Genomic DNA, 21,921 nt, shown 5'->3' with positions numbered 1-21,921 from the left:
GCTGCCCTGCAGGAAGTACCAGACAACAGGTATCTCGAGGCTAAGCATGCAAGGATGCTCAAACTTCTTTCTATAGACTTTGCCGCATTACTGTCACTGTCGTCTCGTCGTCGACATCCCTCGCGCGCGTACGAAGCGTACAGTCTCCACTACGTCCGCGACGAGATTGCGCGCCAATCAGGCCGATCGACACGATAAGGACGCACCCGCTGGTACTCTGTCCCAGCGGCCACCTCTCGTTTTCCCGCTGCACGCACGACACGCACGACACCACGATGGATTAATGATTCGCACATTCACCTGCGATAGCAATGGTCCCACATGCAACCGGAGGCTTCGAGCGCCGGCGCTCGTCCTCCGTGAAGCCAAGTCCTGTCAAGACGAAGTTCCCCGACTTTGTCCAGGAGCAGGCCACGTTCGAGGACGAATTCGAAAATCCATCTCGGGGCCCGAGCCCAAGACCTCTCCCTAATGGCCTCCCTGCCGGACTACATTCTAGCGAGCGATGGCCCGCGAAGAAGGCCAACACGAACCTATGGAACGGCTGGGAACCACATGGCCAAGGGGCTTCAGGAAAGTCACGACATAGCAGGCAAAAGAGCTTGAGCGAAGCGATAAATGCAGTCAGGACGAGAGGGCGTGGCGCGAGTATTACGGACAACGCGCATGAGATCGCAGAATCTCTGAAGGCACCGATCTCCTTCAAGCTCGTTGTAGGTGCACATAACCAGACCGGAGCGTATGACAACGCTGACATGCACGTCGTGTAGGGGCTATGCGTGTTCTGGTACATGACATCGATCGTTACGAACGCCTCGTCGAAGGCCATATTGACCTCGTTGCCGATGCCGGTGACTCTGACCATCGCACAATTCGGCCTGGTTTCCTTCTGGTGTGTGTTCTCAGCATGGTTGGCTAAGCGCAATGCATCCGTGCGGAACGCGCTGCCTGTGCTCAAAAATGGAATCAGGAGGCCTAGCAAGGAGATCATCATGGCAACGCTGCCTCTCACAGCATTTCAAATCGGTGGTCACATCCTAAACTCAGACGCGATGTCGCGGATACCGGTCTCGCTGGTGCATACGATCAAGGGATTGTCGCCTCTGATGACGGTCATGGCCTATCGAATATTCCTGAACGTGCGATATTCGATCCCTACCTACCTATCGCTGATTCCTCTGACCCTTGGAGTTATCCTGGCGTGCTCAGCGAGTTTCCGAGCCAATTTTCTGGGACTGGTCTATGCGTTCGGAAGTGCAATCCTTTTCGTGACACAGAATATCGTCTCCAAGAAGATATTCACGGATTCTGCAAGAGCAGAAGCAGATGGCGTTCCCTTGGGTCGTCGGAAGCCGGACAAGCTAAACCTGCTCTGTTACTCGTCTCTGATGGCCCTCATCATTACTTTCCCGATATGGGTGTGGTCGGAAGGCATCACTCTACTAGGCGACTTCTTGTACGATGGATCGATCGACCTGACTGTGCGACCAAATTCACTGGACCACGGCCGCTTGACAGTGGAATTCTTATTCAACGGCACTTTTCATTTCGGCCAAAGTCTCGTGGCCTTTGTTTTACTAGGCATGACATCCCCGGTCACTTACTCGGTAGCGAGCTTGATCAAGCGCGTTGCTGTCATCTTATTCGCAATCGTCTGGTTCGGAAACCCGATGAGCGGAACTCAAGGATTTGGCTTCTTCCTCACATTTCTCGGCCTGTACTTGTACGATCGTACATCGGACGCGGATAAGCAGGATCGCAAAGTGCGCGAGAAGGATGCAGCGGGTGATCATCTATTGCCATTGAGTGTCGGCGATGCAAAGAAGAATGATGCTGGACCTAGGTTCACTGCGTCACCTTTAGGGATGAGTAATGGCGGACACAGCTTTGGCGGGATGAGCGGGTATGCGATTGGGGCTTCCGACGCTGGAAGTGGCCCAGGTAGGCCGAACAATGTCTCCTCGAATGCCAACGGCTCGCCGGCATCCCTCGCTTTGGGTACCAAGGCGCAAGAGACTTGGAGTCCAGGCGACAGGGCGAGAGAGCACACGACCGACGGCAACTATCCGCCATAGAGCCTTTCAATCGAACTTATGATGCAGTGTGACCTTCTACCATTTTCGTATTCTGCCATCTTGTCGAATGTGTCCTTACAATTCGTGAGTCTCATCTCGTACCCGTCTCATTTATGTTGTTGGCAAGCAATGATTCGCATACATGGACTTGCTGACTGCATATTGGTCGTGGCTGCGTGTGCCACGACCGAGTTCGACCGGCGTAACCTATAAGTGAGGCTCAGTCGGCATCGCTGTATCAATTGGAAAACGAACGATTCAAGTAAAGCCATAGCTTCAGGGACTATACAGATATTCTCCGTGGTATCACAATGCTGCAAGCGTGTACACTTGCATCGTCAATCTTCTGAAATCCTCCTAGATCCATCATGCTGCAGCGAGATCGATCTCAAAGCTGCCACGATTCGTTCCAACATCCACCCAACCTGCCTCACCTCCATATCCAAATTTGATGCCGTTACATGGCAAATATCCAAGTTTGGATCCATTTCTCAGGCTACTTGATGGCTTCGTCTAAGCCTTCTTGGCAATGGTGCGGCGAGCCTTGATTGTCGCGTCGTAAAGGGCATCCTTAAAGGCAAACAAGAACGCAGCCGTGATGACGGACTGAGTGACCTTGGGTCCAATACCTGGCCGTAATGTTAGACATGAAATAGATGGAAACAACGACATGCAAACTCACCGCCGTAGAGGCCACCAACACCCTCCTCCTTGTAGATTCTCTTCAAAGTGGCAGTCATGCCCTCCTTCTTAGCGTCGTTGCTAGCAACGTGTGCTCGCGACTTGACTGTAATGTATGGGTATGTGATCGAGGTTGCGGCAAGCTTGCCCAGTGCACCGAGCAAGAAGCTGTCGGTTGGCCCGACCTTCCGCCTCTTCTCGAGAGCTTGCTTCAGCTGCTCAAAGATGGTGTACTGCAAGATTGGGTTCATGACCAACACCAATGCTGGCAGCACACCTGCGAAGAGGCGCAGGAAGCCATCCTCACGGATGATCTTCATAAGGGTGGAGATAGTGCCAGGCTGCTTAGCCTTCTGTGGCTTCTCACCCTCTTTTGTGGGAAGCGACTGGTTGGCTTCATTCTCGCGTGCAGTCATGCGAGTGTTGATGACCCAGATGGGGTTTGTGATCATCACTGTCGCAGAGCCAGCGAGAGCACCGGCTGCCATAGACTCCAGGGTGCTCAGCTGCTTCTTGCCCGTAGACCTTTGGAAGAAGGCACGGGAGAACTCATACCCTGCCGTACATGTCAACTTTTGCACTCCAGCGTGTGGAATAGGCGGCGCAACGCACAGTAGTAGTATACGAAGTTGGTAATCGTGATGCCGAACAATGCACTGTCCAGACCGGCATACAAGCCCACGACACCTTCGCGATCGATGATGCGCCTGGCGGCGTCCAGTGTTCCCGTCGAAGCCTTCTTCTTCTCGACTTGGGCGCGGGTCGACAGGGTGATCAAGGGATATCTGCATTGCTCAGTTGTCTATTTCCTAGCTATTGCGGCCGCATTGCGCCTGGGACTAACGTCAAAGCCATGGACAAGAGGCCTCCTCCCGCTCCTGCCAGAGCGTGCGCGACATTGTCGCTCTGCTGCTCGGCCGTCGTCTGCTGCGCTGCACTTTCCTGCGAACTCGTCTTAGCCGACATTCTTTCGTTGCTTCTGTAGAGGGCAAAGATTGCTGGAGCTCACTTTCTGCGACATGTTGGCGGGCGGTGGTCTTGATGAAGGTGCGGCGACCCGAGTGTCGGCGACGATGGTGGAGGAGCTGCGCAAGGATTAGAGGAAGTTGGAGAATGAACCTGGCGAAGGCACGCCGGGTTCATCAAGTCACGGGCAGCTTTGCCTGTGAAATGCGTTCATACCGAGGCTCTGCTGTGACGACTTCCTGCGGGCATGTCATTCCTTCCCCGGCTTTTCCCTAACGTGGAATTATTACCGTTGTGCTCATCTCGTCCCCCGTTGTGCAGACACGTCTCCGGCGCGTCTTCCGAAACACGAAACTGCAACGCTATCCAGCACTTTGTTCAGACCGCCCCTCATACCTCAGTCGAACACTGCAAACATGGAGGATATCGTGGAAGATCAGCTCGACTCGCAGGACGTGCTCCAAGAAACACCCCCGGCAGATGTCTTCATTGCCCCTTCCATACACCACGACCTAGTTCTGTCTGGAGACAGCTATACACATCACTCTGCCATTCCCAAAACAGTTCGCGATGACATGACAACGGAGTGTGTTTTGGGCGTGGACGAGGCCGGTAGAGGACCAGTTCTCGGTACATCTTACGCCAGTTCATTTGCACGTCACAGCTAACATCTATCTCAGGCCCCATGGTATACGCATTGTACTACCTACCTTTATCACTGCACAGATCACTGTTAGCAGACAAGTACAAATTTGATGACTCCAAGGTGTTGACACCGGCTTTTCGCTCCGAGCTCATGGAGAAGATCTGCACTCCTGACACTGATCTCTACGAACACGGAGGTTGGGCTGTGAGATCTATGTCTGCCAAGGACATATCCTCCGCTATGATGCGACCGAATGGAATGTATAACCTTAACAACCAAGCAATGGATGCTACCATAAACCTGATTCAGGAGGTACTCGACTCTGGTGTCAATATCCGCGAGATCTATATCGATACGATTGGAAAGCCAGAGATTTATCAGAAGAAACTGGAGAAGATCTTCCCAGCACAGAGCATTACAGTGGCCAAGAAGGCGGATAGTCTCTATCCTTGCGTTTCCGCGGCATCTGTTTGTGCCAAAGTCACAAGAGACGCTGCACTGGATGTGCTCTATACCGCCTACACAAATGGCGACGACTCCGGAGAAGTTGCTTGGGGCTCCGGGTATCCCAGCGATGCCCGTTGCGCGGGCTGGCTCAAGTCCAATATGGATCCGGTATTCGGCTGGGGCAACGAATGTCGATTCAGCTGGTCTACAGTGAAGGATATGCTGGAGGCGAAAGGAGCTCCTTGTCGAGCCGACTGGCCAGACGCCGATGAAGACACGGACAATATGAAACTGACCGGATTCCTGATGGGCTCTGGCGATGATAAGGAGGACGAACTTGGCGCATGGTATGGCCGCAAGGTGACTGAGGCCGTGTTCTGAGGCAGCATATCTGCTGGCTTAGCCCTTATCTGGATGGTTGACGTGCCATACTAGCCTTCGTGGACGCGTGATGGCTGAGCTCGCTCTATTCTCTCATGCTGAGCTCCAGAAATTCCGTGTAAGCAGAGATGAAGAGAAGGAGCTGATGAGCGGTATGAGATTGCTCTTGACTTAGCAAAGTCGCAGCCTATGGCGCATTCGCAAAGTACTTGCGAACGCACGCTGAAGTCAGCAGGAATACTTTCTCCATTTGGGGATTCGAGGGTTCATCGCCGGCCTTGAGCGTGCGAGTCTGGCACTGAAAAGGACAGCACATCTGAGTTCCTTTGAGTCACCACCACGAACTTCCCGCCTGAGTCTCGTGGATGCTTGCTGTATCAGAAGACTTGAAGCATCATGTGCTCATACAAACTATGCGTTGGCTTGGGCTAGAGGTCTTGGGGCCGATGTGTCGCCTCGCAAGAAACGAGGCTGCGTTCGGCGTGGCTCACTTACCAGACCCCCACTGCTTGCGTGGAAGAGTGATGTGGAAGAGTGTTACCTCTTAGCATAGCCGGCCTCGGGGCCGTATGGTATTCAGCCACCATATGTGCTAGGCTTCTGGAGGCCATCATCATGGTCAGATCCGCTCTTCACAGGCGGCCATACATCGGATGTACCTTATTCCCTATACCTGCAGCACATCTCACATGCTTGCTCCTGGCCAACTGCCCTTACTCCACAATGATCATCCTCGACAGCAGCAGCTTGACCAGGCCCACCGCTGTCACAGGTCTTACTCGTTACCAAAGACGTCTCGTTACCTTTTGCCACAACAAAAGTCCTTTGAGCCGACGCCAGCCATATTATAGTTCTCACGCTCTGAATAATACAAACACTCATACGCCTGCCCGCCTCACCATCTCATCACAAGCTTGCTTGCTTGTCAAGCGCCTGAGTGGGGACCTACCTCCTGGTGCTCGAGCTACTACGACAGATCTCCCACTACCAAAATAGTAGTGGTTGAAGAGCTCTCCAAGCTCCATAATAAATGCTGACCGCGTCAAATCCCTCTTGGCACACGCGACCACTCTCAACATCCGCAAGCAAGCTCACCACAACATTTCCGGAAGGTAAACTTGTGGACTATGTACATTGGATGTACATCATCATCAAAGCGGATCCGCTGATGAGATGAGGCGTACAACTCGTCAGCTTCCCTCTCTCAACATCATCAAACCAAAACGAGACGCGGAATTCGCCGCCACTAACTATTCTCGGATACTCAACACCCACCAGAAAAGAAAAAGGACAAACTAGTCCAAAGTAATGTTGCATCCGTGCCGAGACACACTCTGAAAAAAAGTGTTGATGAAACTCTTCCACCTGCCCTTAGAAGACAACCACAGTACGACTTTGCGGAAGTTCGATCCTATATCTGTCTAGTTCGAGGAGCACTGGCCAGGAAGCTTGTCTCTTGGCTTCCCGCGCGTGGCGGTTAATTGTTCGGCCAATCGGAGGGGTTCTGCAGACACCAATGACAGTTGCGCTTATTGACGGGGCAAATCCTGCCGCTGGTCTGGCATGGCACTTTTTTGGCTCTGGCTTTGGCTCTGACATGGTGGCTAGTTAGTCGGTCGGTCGGTGAAGAAGCATGCACTCTGCAGACAATGTGATCAAGATTTCGAAGGTCTAGATTTGCTACCCATGTCGACTGAAGAGAAGCTGCCATAGGTAACATTCGAGTTCAGTAAAAACATATTCTATTACAGCGTGTGTTTGTATTCGTAGAAGCTAAATCATTCTTTGCTCCGTAGTAATTGATGTAATATACAATCTTCAAAGGCAATTGTCGCCTCGTTCATCATTTGCGCTCCGCTCTCGTAAACGCCAGTGTTGGAGAAAATTTGATCTATTGTGCATACTCGCCGTGGGGTATCACGCAGACCGCTTCAAAACGCTAAAATGCAGAAAGAATTGTGCAAGCAAAGCTGTTGCTGCAGTAAGAATTGAAACGCTTGAACGCATCATGTAGCCTTCCCGGTAATCCAAAGGGGTAGAAATCAAATGAGGCCGTGGACTCCTCTTCCAGTTTCGTGTCGCGTGACAAAGCTGTAGTCGCCGAAGGTTGGGTCAGTACTCAAAAGGTGCTCCACACCATGCCTCCCTCTGAGCGAGCCATGCTTCCGATGCGAACATCGTCAGCCTGGCGCATCTGGCCTGGGATAGGCATGGCAGTGCCTTGCGAGCTGTTTGTGGACTCCGAAATGGAACTCGCGCGGGAGTGGTATAGTTTCCTGACGATCTTGTATTCGTCGTAGCAAGGATCGCATGCCTTGCTGAGGTGACCTTCAGGATGTATGCGTGCATTCTGGTCGAGAGGGATCACCGATCGAACGTGGTTGTAGCACACGACGTTACCACAGCGTCGACAGTGATGTCTGCGAAAGATCCAGCCAAAGGTCTCCTTGCAGACAGAACAGCTCTTCGCAGACTCGTCGGGCTTCCAGTGTGCTGTCGTTGGCGTGCCCGTGACTGGTCCCATCTCTTCCAATGAAATGGTTTCGCTCGCAGCTCGGCTCAAGCCTCGTCGCAAAGATTCATGATCGCTGTCGCTCGGGCCAAGTTGGAAGCGCGCGAAATCTGTTGCAGCTGGTGAATCGAGCTTGCCCGCATCGAAGCTGCTCTCGTTGCTCGCTGGTGGGGTGTCGGGCGCACGTGGCCGCCCGGGGATGTCGGTGGGTCGCGCAATCTTCTCGTTCGGGCGCAGTGCAGCTGGCACGTACAGCGGTTGACGGGGCTGACGCAGTTGGCGCACGTTCGCGTGATAGTTGGTGGGCGAGATGTTTTGCGAGGGTGGTGTCGTGGCTTGTCGACCACCAAAGGTGAAGGCCTCGGGCGGCGACGGTCCGGCTGAGGGATTCATGTAATACTTGGAGTTGTTCGGTTGGGCAGTGATCGAAGTCGTTGCCATCATGGTGCGGTTCTAGACAGGCAGGCTGACAGCAGCACAATCGGCATCTGAATAAAGTCGAGTTGTTCGGGTGTTGGGGCAAGAGTTGCGGCAGCAGGAATCGGCGACCGAAGTGAAGACAATGGCCAGATCAACAATGGCAGGCTTGGGTGCTGCGCCAATATAGGCCGACCGAAAGCCCGGGGATTTTGGTATCGAAGCGGTCTGGAGATAGCCTGAGGGTGACGGCGGAGGTGCAGCAAGGAAGCAGATCTAAGGTGTAGATCAGTTCCCAGGGACCAGGCGGCCGACGGGCGTGAGGGATACAGATAGGCAGTTTCGGGGAGGCTTCCTGGCCAGTGCCAACGTCGTGGTTATCAGCAAAGGAATGACGGGCAGACGGGAGTCGCATGGGAAGAAGCCAGCAGGCGGGCGGTGGGCGGTGGTGCAGATGGTATATCAGAGTACCGTCCAGTCCAGTAGCCCCGAAACCCTGCCAAAGCCAACGGTCCACGGCACCAAGCTTTGGCACACGGCCACGGCGGGCCCAACGCGATTACCTACAACAGGCAGGCTCTCGCGTGTGGCCGCTCTGCTCTGCTCTGCTCTGCGCCACTGCGACGCTCGAATGCGACGGCCGCCCATTCGCCCGTGCAAATGGCCGAGCACTCGGCGCTGCTGCTCGCGCGTGCTGCCTCTCCGCCCACCGCCACCTTCCACACAGCAGAGCAGCGCGCGGAGCTGTCACGGGCAGACTGTGGCAGCAGTGCTCGCCTCGCTGTGATACTTCGGCTGCTTCTGTGGGAGATTGACGCAGTGCTGCACAACCTTGTTCCTTCCATTCTTTGGCCCCGCGCTGATTGGGCGCATCTGGCGTCCTTATCTTTGCGCCGCCCCCAACGGCCTAGCGCGATATGCGGCAACCAGGATCATCACGTACCGACGCAAGCAGGGTTCGCTCGAGACTTGCTGAAACGAGAGACGTATTCCCCAGCGACGGCCTGCCATCGATAAAGCTAGCGTCCGGCGATTCGCTCGTCCGATGTGTCTCTGATCTCCACGGCGCAACGATGCCGCCACACGTGAAGCAGCATTGCATGCAGTCGTCTGTCGAACGTGTAGACTCCTCGTTTTGAACATGTCGCAAAGTTCGTGGTTGTCAGCCTCGCACCGCACATGCTGCTCGTATACGTCTTACAGGGTCCCGTCCCTCACACGCGCCGAGTCGCCGACGAAGATGGAGTCGGCCGTGCTGCCGAGGCATCCCCCCAGCAGCAGCCTGGAGTTGTATAATAAATGTCGTAGTCACATTGCCCCAGTTGCGGCCGGAAGAGGGCTATACATATTCATCCATCTGTTGTACTGCACATTCGCTGTTGCGATCGCTACCGAACGACTTGGAGGTAGAACAAAGCTGCATCCGGGCTGACACGGCATCGCGCGCCGCTGCGAATCTGTGATCTCTGATCACTGATCGGGACTACTCTGATACGACTGCCACCCCTCCACCACCTCACCTCTTGGAAATCCGAGACCGGGCAATACGGGCCGACCACTGCCTGCCTGTCTGCGTGACTTTAGGCTTCGGAAGATAAGAACATGTCCGCAGAAGACACAACATACAATGTGGCCGACACACCTCTGCCGCCAGCACCCAAAGAAGACCCCTTGAACCCCGAGCAATGGAGGATTCTGTCTGCCGTCGCGGATACGGTAGTGCCGGCACTCGCCCGCGGCCAAAAGGGCGCCGACCGCCTGCTACAGCATCCGCTGCGTGAGGAAATATACGATGCTGCGGGCAAACGCATCAGAGCTCTCGCAAAATTTAACGACGGCGATGAGACGGCGGAGCGCTACCTCAGCGAAAGCGCTGCCGCTCATCCGCTGTTCAAGGACATGATCACCCGAATGGTGGCATGCAATATGAGCGATACAGCCAAGAATGGGCTATTATTCATTCTTACCGCCCTGAAGTAAGGAATTCTCCACTCTTAGTTTCGCTTCGTGGTGGTGAACGTCGCATTACCCGTTTCGGCCACCATGGCCGTGTCGGAACCCTCTTTCTGCGCAAGCAAAGAAAGACGAGGCTCATCCGATCGAAGTCCGACGTTCTGCCTCCCCCAATAACGGCGCTTCTTTTCGTTGAATAGACGTCAGCTGACGCAAACTTCTCTTCTCTAGTACGCGAGCCGGTGCATTGCTGCTCACGGGCCACACAACGCCTTTCTACGGCCTACCAGTCCGCGATCGCGAGAAGGTCATCCTCGGATGGGGTCAGTCTCGTATACCACTGCTACGCGGCTTGAGCAGATCGTTCACTGCGCTGTTTCGTGTCATATGGTTGAGGACATCTCCGACACTTGAAGCAGTGCTGGGCTACCCGAAGGCTCCTGTGTATGCGCAAGCCGCACCGATTGGATATGGCTTTCACTTTCTCCAGATTCCACCAAGTGCTTCAGCTGAAGCCGAAGTGATCGAGACAGATGTGCTCATCGTAGGCAGTGGTTGCGGAGGTGCGGTCGCAGCAAAGACCTTGGCCGAAGCGGGCCAAAAGGTCCTCGTTGTTGAGAAACAGTATTACTGGACTCCCGAGCACTTCCCTATGGGTGAACGTGAAGCTGGTCAGCATTTGTTCGGCAACGGAGGTGTGATTCTTTCCGACGACTCCAGTATAAGTGTTGTGACAGGGACAGCTTGGGGAGGCGGAGGCACAGTCAACTGGAGCGCTTCACTGCAACCTCAGGGATTCGTGCGAAGAGAGTGGGCGCAAAAGTTTGGTCTCACTCACTTTACAGGTTCTGCTTTCCAGGCCGATCTCGATGCTGTATGCGATCGCATGGGCGTGAGCACAAATAACATTACTCATAACAAGGGCAATCTGGCACTGTTAGAAGGCGCCAGGAAACTCGGATGGAGCGCAAAAGCAGTAGCACAGAACACTGGCGGCGAAGTCCACCACGACGGATTCTGTACAAGAGGATGTCGTACTTGCGGCAAGAAAGGGCCAACTGTGACCTTTTTACCTGATGCCGCGGATGCCGGTGCTACCTTCCTCGAAGGCTTCGAGGTAAGTCAGATTCTCTTTGACGAGAAGGACGCAACTCTCGCTACGGGCGTCACAGGCATCTGGACTTCCCGCGATGGCATGGGTGGCCTCGCAGGTGAAGACCGAACACGTCGCGAGGTGATCATCAAAGCGAAGCGCACAATCATCTCTGGCGGATCAGTGTACACACCCATCCTGCTCCAGAAGTCCGGGCTGAGGAACAAGCATATCGGCCGCCATCTTCATCTGCACCCAGTCAACATGGTCGCCGCAGTCTGGGACGAGGATGTACGACCCTGGGAAGGACCCATCCTCTCAACCGTCGTCAACGAGTTCGAGAATATCGACGGAGACGGCTACGGTGCCAAACTCGAATGCACAACCATGCTTCCCAGCTCTTTCCTCCCTCTCTTCGAATGGCAAGGAGGTCTCGATTTCAAAGAATTCACCGTCAAAATGAGACGCATGACAGGCTACATCTCCCTCGCCCGTGACCGCTACGGTGGACGAATCTATCCAGATGCCAAAGACGGACGATGTCATATCCAGTATACTCCGAACGCATACGATCAAAAACACATCTTGGAAGGCGTTGTCCGTCTCGCTGAAATCTTGTACGTGGAAGGCGCGAGAGAAATCTACGCCGCCGTGCCAAACGTCGGACCTTTCGTCCGTCCTTCAGCAGACGCCGACTCCAAAGTCTCTATGCACGCCAATGCGAGCCCGTCAGTCACGGATCCTGCTTTCGCTGCTTGGATCGCCAAAGTTCGATCTAATGGCTTTCCTTCGCCTGGAACAGGTTTCTTCTCCGCTCATCAAATGGGTTCGTGCAGAATGGGCACTTCTCCGAAAAACAGTGTCGTGGATTACAGAGGACGGGTATGGGGTACGCAGAATTTGTACATTGCAGATGCTTCGGTTTTCCCGTCTGCAAGTGGTGTCAACCCGATGATCACGAACATGGGTATTGCGAGAGGAATTGCCAGGGGTATTGCCGAAGAGGCGGATCGGGAGAATGTGGATCGCTTCAACGCTGTCAATACTGGAGTAAAGGCCAGGTTGTAGGGAGAAGCGCAAGCAGCGTGGAACAAAATTCTGATAATGTCGTTCATTTCGGACAATGTTGTACAAATAGACTTCATACAGTCGTACATATATATCATTATGATGATACACCTCCCCTCCGCCTCGCATATTCTTGTTCAGCTCTCAACAAAGGACTTCCCACAGGCCGATCCTTCCTGAAATCGTCCCTATTGACATAGCCCTCATCCTGCAGAATTCCAGTCGAGTGAATGAAATCCCAGAATTCCGTCAAACCAGTCTTCGAAATCCTTCCCACTTGATCTCTCATCACGAGCCTCGACTCATCTACCAGTGTTCTCAATTTACTCCACATTTGTCTATCAGCATAAACGCGAGCGACACTCTCTCGCGCTTTCCAGCCCGGTTTCTTGCCCGAAGCTCGACATGCGCGCATGAACTCTTCCATGGGGCTGATACCGACCAAGTGATGACTGCGAGCGTAGCCTTCGATCATTCGGTCAAAGAATACCACGTCAATGTTGGCCATGAAGCCTTGACCTTGATCTTTCACTTGACGCCATAGGTTCTCAATCGCGGAGAAGTCGGGTTGTGGCTGCCGAGCGAAGTAATAAGTCATCAGGATCGTGTAGATGTGTGCTGTGGGTTTGTGGCCATTCAAAGTCATGTGAGCGAAGACTGCTGCAGCGGCAGTGTCATTGCCATAGTGCTTCAATAGGCGGTCGATGATCATCGCATAGCCCATGGAGTTGATGCCTGGCAAGCCGCTGTCTTTGTCCGCAAGCGCATCTATAAAGCCGATGATCTTGGCTTGTTGAGCATCTTTGGAGAGGTTATCGAGAAATCCTTCTTCGAACAAGGAAGTCAGGAGTACTGTCCAAGTGGTGGTGTCTGCTTGTATGCCCCGTTGCTGCATTTGACGAAGCACAGCAAGAGCATCATCGGCGCGCTTTCCCTGCATGGAGATGCTAATGAGCGTGTTAAAAGTAGCAAGATCGGGTTCGATGCCAAAGGATCGTCCCCATGTGAAAACTTTTGGCACTTCCTCTGGCCTGACTGCAGCCAGTGCCGCCATCGCAGCGTTCATGATTTCCAGATTCGGTCGAGGCACACCATCAACAGGTCCTGGGAACTTGCTCAGCAGCTCAGTAAGCAGGTTTTTGCTTCCAGCAAGCTGTTTTTGGAGGACTGGATCGGATGCTGCTTTGACCTTGGCCGCGGCGAACCATTCCCTGCCCATTTCGCTCAATGCCTGCATGCCCACCTTCACATTCCTGAGCTTTAGCAGTGCAAAGATACGTATGGACCAGCTATACTCGTCAGGTTGTAAGCCGGCCTGGCGCATTCTGTGGAAGAAAGCCTCCATCCCTTGTACGTCTCGCGCATTTTGTGCACCTCGCATCATAGCAGTGTATGTCTTCGTAGTGGGCTTGATGCCAAGCTGAAGCATGTGATGCCAGATCTCTACGGCTGTCTTGGTATCTCGCAAGGAGAGAGACGCCAGCAGCATATGCTCGTACAGGTCTAAGGGCAATGGCTCACTGTCCTTGTGCTCCTCCGAATATCTATACACCTCATTCACGATCCTTGGAATACTTGCCACATTCTGGTTCTGCATTGCGCGCACAAGCCTATCCGTTTGACGATAGGCGAACTGCTCGGCTTTTGATCTGGCAGGCACGGCTGAGTTACCATTGTCCAGAGCGACCGCGCCGCCAGCAGGAGCATCATGGCTACTGGCGAGAGTAGACAGCTCAGAGTCGCGCACATGAGCTGGCTCGTGGGGCACTGCAGCATCTCGAGCCTCTCTGTTCTCCAGTGCTGCCGATAATGACGCTGTGCTGCAACCTACGCGTTCGAGTATGTCTTTGATGCGATCGCTAATGTCCACATCCTCTTTCGAAAGCAGTGCTCTCTCCAACAACGACGGCACGCGAGGAGGGCCTGCCATCTGCAGAATGGCTTCGAGTAACCCTGCCAGCGCGGCATACGGGGCGCATTTTGCTAGAGATACAGTAGTACCGTCGGCGGACTTGTGTTCCGTGACCCTGAGAAAGTCCAAAGTCACCAGTGCAGCACTTGCAAAGTCCGAGCGCGAAGGGTCGTGGTTTTTGGCAGCATTCCACGATGGTCTTGCCTCCGGGAGCAGAACGTATAGCATATTCTCGAATGCGGTATCGGACGCCCGATCCTGCCAGGAGCTGAAGACAGTGGCAGATGGGAGAAAAGTCCAGTCATCCGTGGCGTAGGCCACAGAAGCGATGGCTTGCAGCTTTCCCTCAGTGAAGACGTCGCCAAACGACTTGCGGGTCAAGTGTCCACCAATGCACAATCGCCATATACCCATGAGCTCATCTATGCCTCTACGAAGTCCCTGCTCGTGTTGCTCGGCACCTTTCGCACGGAGATGCAACAATCCCCTTGCTATCTGCCACATCAGGGGCCGATAGTACAAGGCCTTCGTTACGTAGGCATTGTGGAGCAACAGCATCATCTGATATGGCGTCGGGCCTGGCGGAGCTGGATTCGGTGTGTGTAAGCTTTGTAGCCATCGTTCAGTGGCTCTGTGCAGCAGTAAGGCGAAGGTGCGCGATACATTGGTGATGTTCAGCCAGGCTCCTCGCATACGCGGCACTTTGTTGTGGTATACCTGATCCAGGCGCTGCAGAGCATTCCATGTCGCCAGCAAGTCGGGGCCATTAGAGCAGCGAAGCAGCTCATCCACAAGCACTTGAGTCTCGGGCGGCAGTGGGCGAGCCTCTGTTACGACTGCGGCAGAGACGGGTCGCCGTATGCTTCGTTGTCCCCTCTCCGCTGGCTGCTGGAGCTGATTGAGGAGCTGCTCTGGCCGCAGCTCCCTCCGCGAGTATCGTCCCGTGCCTGATCGGACATCGCGGTGTTGCGTGCGCTCTTCTGCTCGGCCAAACGCACTTTGCGATAGGGCTCGCAGCGCTGTTGATCGGACGCGCCCGCTCTGCGCAAGGACGGCGAGGCGACAGGTGCTGCAGACGTAGGGGACGGACATGTCGTCCGCAGCAACAGAGCTCCTTCGCCCGCAGCGCGACTTTCCAGCAGCGGACTCCCGAGCTCGCCGCCGGACACAGTTCCCCAATGGCCGACCCGCATGACTTTCACGTGTCGCCGATCCCGCGCACGCGTCACTTTCCCGTCTGGTTGCTTGCCAAAATGTTCGTCATTGCCATTGCGTTTGCTTGCGCTGCGCAGAAACGTAGAGCTCGCTGCCTCTGAGCTGCGTGCCGCCTCATATCACCATGACCACACTGCAGCCTCGCGTGCCGTACAGCGAAGCAGATCTCGCAAAATTGTACCCGGCCAACCTGCAGCTGCAACAAGTCCAGATTCTCCTCCGCCATGGTGAACGCACGCCCGTCTCAGCCCGCTTCCAGAACGCAGGTCTGCATGCAACTTGGCCCTACTGTCGCACTGCCAACCAGTTGGCGACGACTATTCTTGCCGCTGATGGCTCGTGGGATACTCTGCAATGGAAGCAAAGATTGGAGACGTTTGGCTCGGGTGACACGCCCAAGCTAGCGGCAGGTCCAAAGGGAGAGATCGATGCGGTGTGTCAACTGGGACAGCTCACAGACAGAGGCAGAGAGACGACACTCGCACTGGGTCAGCGGATACGAACGCTCTATGTGAACCAACTCGGCTTCCTGCCGAGCTTCTTGGACGAACAGAACAAGTCGAAGATCAGTCTCAGAGCGACGCCGATACCGAGAGCATTGGAAAGTGTGCAGCAGGCTTTCGTTGGCCTCTATCCTCCGGCATCCCGCTCTCCCGGTCTGCTTCCACTGCCCATCGTGCGACGGGCGATCCAGGACGAGACACTCTTTCCCAACGAGAGTGGGTGCAAGCGATTTGCAGAACTCGCACACCAATTTGCAGACCGCGCGGCCAAGCTGTGGAACGATACAGAACAGATGGATTATATCAACAAGAAGATTGGAAAATGGATGCCCGAGGAGAGCCCCAGAGTGCAAGTGGATTCGCACCCGCGTCTTTCGGGTGTCATGGATTCCATCAACGCCACCTTGGCACATGGTCCCAACACGAGGCTGCCAGCTGAGTTTTATGATGACACTGTGCGCTCTCATGTCGATAGAATCTGCGTGCAAGAATGGTTCGCAGGCTATCAGGAAAGCACAGAGTACAGAAAGCTAGGTATTGGCGGCCTTATTGGTGATCTCACGCAGCGCATGGTCGAACACACGATAGGCACACCAAAGGAGGGTCAGGACGAGGCACTCAACTTCAGCATGGCAGGCTGCCACGACACTACCATTGCCTCTGCGCTAGCTGCCCTTGGGGGGTTCGACCACCGGAACGATAAGTGGCCCAACTTCACATCAAATATCGCGTTCGAGCTGTTCAAGTCCAAAGACGCTCCTGCGAACCCTACAGGGAGAAGCAGCTCATCCTGGCTATCGTCACTCTTTTCATCGAAGCCCTCGGAGTCTGCCGGGCGAGAATCGTTGCAAACGATGCCTCAAGCGACCAAACAGAAGCTCGAGGGTCATTATGTTCGTTTACGCTACAATGATAAGCCCATCGCGCTTCCGTTCTGCAAAGGCCCAGGGAGACACTTGGAGGGAGATGAGACGTTCTGCACCCTTACTGCGTTCAAAGAAGCAGCAGACCTCGTCACACCGAAAGATTGGAAGACGGAGTGCAAGAGCAACCTTGGTACTACCGCTTTCCCCCCACAGATCGAGCCGCCGCCAGGAGTGTCGTCACCACAGAATCTATGAGGATCTCGTCGACAGATGATGTAGCAGTATGTGCTGAAAGCATAGCAGAGCAAAAACAGACGCATGAATAGAGGATTAAGGCAGCATAAACAGCATAGATGAAGAGTAGAAAGTTCAGCAGTGTTGCTCTACGGCCGGTTTCTGAGACGCCAGAACTTGCAAGCTGCTTTCAACCACCAGATGCAGTCTTCCCGAGAGGGCATGCAACGGGTGTCCTGGTCACTCATTCGCCGTGTCAATTTCGCCATTGAATGGATCAATGTCTGTCTGCGACATTGTTCATATTCGGGAATAGGCATTGCCTAAGTCAACACATCCCTACCAGCAATTATTGACGAGCCGCAGTCCAGATTCCAGACCTCACTCGGGAGAGAGAGCCCTCGATTGCCAAAGTCTCGTACTGCGAATCATCGGACATTGTGTGATGACTTATATGCCATGCTCTCGATCTCTCGCGTATTTTGCTATCATCAGATTTGAGCGAATCAAGCCTAGCAGATGAGTGGTGAGTTAGGATCCAGATCCGTGTCTCGCATCCCCCTTTCTGTCTCGCGGCGCTGAACGCGGTCAGCTTGGTGGGAGTGTCTAGCGTACGAAGTGGTGTTACTAGGCAGCGAACACCGCAGATAATGAGGACGCCAACAGTAAGACAATATCTGGGCGGTGAAACTAGCAGTTTGCCAAGTAATTATCAATCAGTAAGCGATCAAGGACAGAAGTGCAGGGATAAGGCTTCCGAGGAGTTCTGGTCGACGGCTCGATGTCGAAGAGTGGGAATGGTTCGGCTGCATGGCCGGTAAGTGATGTTGTGCATTACGCATGGATCGAGCAGAAGTTAATCTCGTATTTTCTCCGAGTGTGGGAGCGGAATGTCGTCAATGTCAGCGGGTGTGAATGAATGGTGGAATTTCGTATAACGAATGACCGAATCACAGCGCGGAGGGAAGAGGCTGTGCTGTGATCCTGGTCTAGGTATCCTTACGTTCGGCACGAAGTGGATTAGGGCCTTCGAAACAGTTGCGAGAGTTCCGAAATGGGATGCACATCCGGTCTCGGTTCGAGGGATCTGGACATTCGATTCCAAACTCTATTGACTTTGACAGATCGAACTTTGAGTGTCGTTCTTGCCGCGTGGTCACGAATGTCAATGATGAAGTGAAGTCGTCGTATGCTCTTGCCTATACGGCCGCCACACCGCGCGTTGTTGCTGGAAATGGGCGGCCGTTGTGGTTGGCTTGCGCGAAGGATGCAAGGGGCCGCAACCAAGCACTTTGTTCGCCGTTGCCATGCGAGTCTTGGCCGACATAATGCACAATTCTTCGATGAGTCTCGGTGATTGTCATCAACTAATCCCCTCAAACGCTCTCGAGCCGGGCGAGCACGCCTTGTCATTATTGGAATGCGTACACCGCGAGATTGGCCCATGGTGTGAAAACTCCGCGCTCGACGCTGCAACGTCGCTGGCCGCCGGGAGTCGGCAGATGGCTAAACGAACCATTGGTGCCAGAGCAGAGCGGCGTGGCAGTAGCGGAGGCGGCGTGGAAGGATGCACTCCCAGGCCAGGCCAGGCGCATGCTTTCCGCCCTGTTCCTTGGTCGTCACATAGCACCTCGTGTCTCGTGCACCGCATGCACAGAGTCCGGCCACGCACAACGAGCACAAACAGCGCCAGCAACGCGCGCATCCGTACGGAAAGAGCGAATTGCGCGGTCACGCGTTTTGACTTTGCGTGCACGACGGATCGCTGAAACGACGCGATGGCTCTCCCAACAGCTCACCGTCTGCCAACTGCGCAACACGTCGCCGTCCGCTCGAAGGTTCACCAAAATGCGTCATCCGCCCCCCGTCGGACCAGCATACAGCCAACGGGGCCACGCCGTCGAAGGCCCCAAAAACAACTCCCGCGTGGACTTCCAGAGGCGGTCTAGTCAGGTACCAGACGCAACGCGGCTACACAGGCCAATCGGCTGCGCCATCACGATTCGGGCAGATCTCCATCACCTGCTTGCGCGAACCAGATGCGAAAGACATTGCACCGTTGTGATGATACCGCTGCACTGCCTTCGTCGCAGCCTCTGTCGCGCGGCGTCTAGAGGGCGCTCTCGCGTCACCACCGCGCTCGCCGGCACATTGCGACGCGAGTTACGACAGCGGCGTCGCCCGTCAGCCCTCCCCTGAGAGGCGCACACCGTCAGTTCCGGCGTGAATCAAGCCTTGGTCCGCGCATGAGCCCCTAGTCAGCAATCTATGGATACGATAGGCCGGTCTGCACAACTTGCGCGAATGGGCCGGCAGAGATTGCCTGCCAACTCACGCCCCCACTGGATATCCATGCGGATCGCAATTTATGATTTCTGGGCCACTCACACCTGCCGGGACAAGCTTCGTGTGGATCTGCTACACACGCAGGATGCTGTTTCGGGCGTCGAACGGTTGCTGGTTACTGAGGCCGTCGCTACGCTTAGCGGAACGCCAGTCCACCCTGTCAGACTTCATATGCTCACCTTCCCCAGCGTCCTATTCAAGTCCTTCATCTGCCTTCTGACAGCTTTCTTTTGGAGATTCGTTCGTCGCCTTTTTGCTTTCGAGCAGCTTACACTCTTTCATTGCAGTCACTCACTAACGATCACTCCGTGGTCACTTACATTCTTTTTCTTAATTTTTAACAGCACGAGCGCTTCAAAATGATGAAGAACATCGCCCTTTTGGGCTTTGCCTCCGTGGCAATGGCCGCCGCCCCACCATCGTACGGTGCTGAGCCAGTGAACCCTCCAGCGTATGGTGTTCCAAGCAGCAGCTCGACCGCGACGACACCAAACAGCCCGGTCAAGCCAACCACGAGCAGCCTTCCCGCTCCTCCGCCATACGGTGGTGTTCCAAGCAGCTCGACCGCGACCACGCCCAACAGCCCGGTCAAGCCAAGCAGCAGCCACCCAGCTCCTCCTCCATACTTGGTCCAGAGCAGCAGCACTGCTACCACACCAAACTCTCCAGTCAAGCCAACTACCAGCAGCATTCCTGCTCCTCCACCATATGGCGACAAGAGCTCTTCTTCCTCCACTGCCACCACTCCAAGCTCGCCAAACCAGCCTACCGACACTACCTGCACTGAGGAGCTTACTACCCTCGTGTCCTCGTCGACCCACCCAGGCTACCCAGTCACCACGAGCGTCAGCAAGCCAGTCTCGTCCGGTACCACACCAAACGGTCCTTACCCACCAAAGAGCACCGAGACCAAGCCAGCTTACCCACCAAAGAGCACCGAGACCAAGCCAGCTTACCCACCAAAGAGCACTGAGACCAAGCCAGCTTACCCACCGAAGAGCACTGGTACCACCCCAAGCTCTCCACAGCCTCCCAAGAGCACCGAGAGCGAGTCCACCACTTGCACTGAGGAGACCACCACTCCAGGCAAGCCAACTCAGCCAGCAACTTACGCTGTGCCACCGCCAGAGTCCAAGTCTACCGGCACAACACCTGGCAGCCCTGAAAACCCCAAGACTTACCCAGCTCCTCCTCCATACGGTGGCAAGTCTTCCACTGTTTCCGTGCCAAGCAAGCCAGAGACCACTGCTCCAGCCCAACCACCAAAGGAGCACACTACCATCACGAGCAAGATCGTAAGTAAAATGACAGGTGGAAGCCCTGCTCCATCTCCCATACGTGAGACAGTGACTATCGCTTACACTTGTTGTTCCAGTACACCACCAAGACAATTTACCAAACTACCGTGATCACTCTCAGCAACACTGTTATCACCAAGACTTTTGCTCAGTCGACCACCGTCGTGCCACAGCCACCAGCTGGCACTTCTCCTTCGTCTCCAAACCAGCCTAAGGAGTACCCACCTGCTGGCGAGCAGCCAAAGCCATCCAGCCCATCAAGCCCTGAGCAACCTGGCACTCTCCCACCATCTGGACCAAAGACCCACACTGAGACCAAGACCGTTTATGTGACTCTTCCATGCGCCGAACAGTGCGTGCAGACCAAGACCCTTGTCCCAGTCCCACCTCCAGCTGCTACGACCCCAACTACTCCAGGCTCTCCAAACTCGCCTCCTTCCGGATACCAACCTCCTGCCGGCGAGCAGCCAAAGCCATCCACTCCTAGCAGCCCAGAGCAGCCAAAAGGATATCCTCCTGCTGGTGAGCAGCCATCGAGCCCATCGAGCCCTGAGCAGCCTCAACCAACATCCGCTTGCCCTGCTGCAGGCTCGACCGACAGCCAAGGCAGATACTCATGCAATCCCGCTCACTCTTATCCAACGGGCCAGACTTGCAAGATGACTGATGGGTGCTACTACCTGGAATACCCAAAGAACACTCCTCCAACCTACTCTCCACCTCAGCCATCCACTCCTAGCAGCCCAGAGCAGCCCGGTAACAACCCTCCCTCGTACCCTGCGCAGCCACCAAAGTATCCCGCTGGCGGCAATGGCACCACCCCTCACGGCCCAACCGGCACCGGCTACGTTTCTAAGCCATCGACCCCTATCGCATACACTGGCTCTGCCTCTGCTGCTAAGCCAGTCATCGGTTTGATGGCCGGTATTGCCGCCCTTGTCGCTTTCGCATAAGCGCATGATTCTATGAACGTTTCGAACGACGGATCATTTGCTGTACAGTTTCGAGCGAAGCGAATGTCAACTATCACCGATGGGAACTATTCTAGGACCTAATAGAAGATTCCTCCATAATGCACGTTGCGATCGAGCAAACGCAGTGGAGAGAGCTATATGGAAATCGGCAAATTTTACTTTAACGACATGACGGGTCTCTGTTGGTTCACGTTCAGCTGCGAGTTGTCTTTGTCTGCGCTCGTCGGCGGTCATGGACTGACTGCAATCTCCTTGTTTTGGATAGTTGTTGCTCTCTCAAATTATCTTTCATGTTCATAATTTTCACTATAGATCTCACGCTGTCCGCGCTTCT

The 21,921-nt window shown here is 54.6% G+C and overlaps 8 protein-coding genes across 8 annotated transcripts; 5 read left to right on the top strand and 3 right to left on the bottom strand.

Moving 5' to 3' along the window:
- Positions 1–311: 311 nt before the first annotated feature.
- Positions 312–2,075, top strand: CKM354_000971300 (uncharacterized protein; the record flags this gene model as incomplete). Its single annotated transcript, XM_044805145.1, has 2 exons — positions 312–713; positions 771–2,075. The coding sequence occupies 2 exons, from the start codon at positions 312–314 to the stop codon at positions 2,073–2,075; spliced, it is 1,707 nt and encodes a 568-aa protein (XP_044661080.1).
- A 513-nt stretch (positions 2,076–2,588) lies between these two features.
- Positions 2,589–3,722, bottom strand: CKM354_000971200 (uncharacterized protein; the record flags this gene model as incomplete). Its single annotated transcript, XM_044805144.1, has 4 exons — positions 2,589–2,704; positions 2,758–3,312; positions 3,369–3,541; positions 3,601–3,722. The coding sequence occupies 4 exons, from the start codon at positions 3,720–3,722 to the stop codon at positions 2,589–2,591; spliced, it is 966 nt and encodes a 321-aa protein (XP_044661079.1).
- Positions 3,723–4,138: 416 nt separating this feature from the next.
- CKM354_000971100 (ribonuclease H2 catalytic subunit RNH201) lies at positions 4,139–5,196 on the top strand (the record flags this gene model as incomplete). The annotated part of the gene is made up of 2 exons (XM_044805143.1): positions 4,139–4,352; positions 4,403–5,196. The coding sequence occupies 2 exons, from the start codon at positions 4,139–4,141 to the stop codon at positions 5,194–5,196; spliced, it is 1,008 nt and encodes a 335-aa protein (XP_044661078.1).
- Positions 5,197–7,315: 2,119 nt separating this feature from the next.
- Positions 7,316–8,152, bottom strand: CKM354_000971000 (uncharacterized protein; the record flags this gene model as incomplete). Its single annotated transcript, XM_044805142.1, has 1 exon — positions 7,316–8,152. The coding sequence occupies one exon, from the start codon at positions 8,150–8,152 to the stop codon at positions 7,316–7,318; it is 837 nt and encodes a 278-aa protein (XP_044661077.1).
- Positions 8,153–9,727: 1,575 nt separating this feature from the next.
- On the top strand, positions 9,728–12,239 carry CKM354_000970900 (uncharacterized protein; the record flags this gene model as incomplete). Its single annotated transcript, XM_044805141.1, has 2 exons — positions 9,728–10,101; positions 10,310–12,239. 2 exons carry the CDS (start codon positions 9,728–9,730, stop codon positions 12,237–12,239), a joined length of 2,304 nt encoding a protein of 767 aa, XP_044661076.1.
- A 97-nt stretch (positions 12,240–12,336) lies between these two features.
- CKM354_000970800 (uncharacterized protein) lies at positions 12,337–15,243 on the bottom strand (the record flags this gene model as incomplete). Its single annotated transcript, XM_044805140.1, has 1 exon — positions 12,337–15,243. The coding sequence occupies one exon, from the start codon at positions 15,241–15,243 to the stop codon at positions 12,337–12,339; it is 2,907 nt and encodes a 968-aa protein (XP_044661075.1).
- Positions 15,244–15,490: 247 nt separating this feature from the next.
- On the top strand, positions 15,491–16,990 carry CKM354_000970700 (uncharacterized protein; the record flags this gene model as incomplete). The annotated part of the gene is made up of 1 exon (XM_044805139.1): positions 15,491–16,990. The coding sequence occupies one exon, from the start codon at positions 15,491–15,493 to the stop codon at positions 16,988–16,990; it is 1,500 nt and encodes a 499-aa protein (XP_044661074.1).
- A 2,684-nt stretch (positions 16,991–19,674) lies between these two features.
- On the top strand, positions 19,675–21,566 carry CKM354_000970600 (uncharacterized protein; the record flags this gene model as incomplete). The annotated part of the gene is made up of 2 exons (XM_044805138.1): positions 19,675–20,610; positions 20,691–21,566. The coding sequence occupies 2 exons, from the start codon at positions 19,675–19,677 to the stop codon at positions 21,564–21,566; spliced, it is 1,812 nt and encodes a 603-aa protein (XP_044661073.1).
- Between the last annotated feature and the right edge of the window lie 355 nt (positions 21,567–21,921).

The sequence above is a fragment of the Cercospora kikuchii genome (assembly GCF_019650295.1).
Source record: "Cercospora kikuchii DNA, contig_00006, whole genome shotgun sequence".
Lineage (NCBI taxonomy): Eukaryota > Fungi > Ascomycota > Dothideomycetes > Mycosphaerellales > Mycosphaerellaceae > Cercospora > Cercospora kikuchii.
This window is presented reverse-complemented; position numbering and strand designations above follow the sequence as displayed.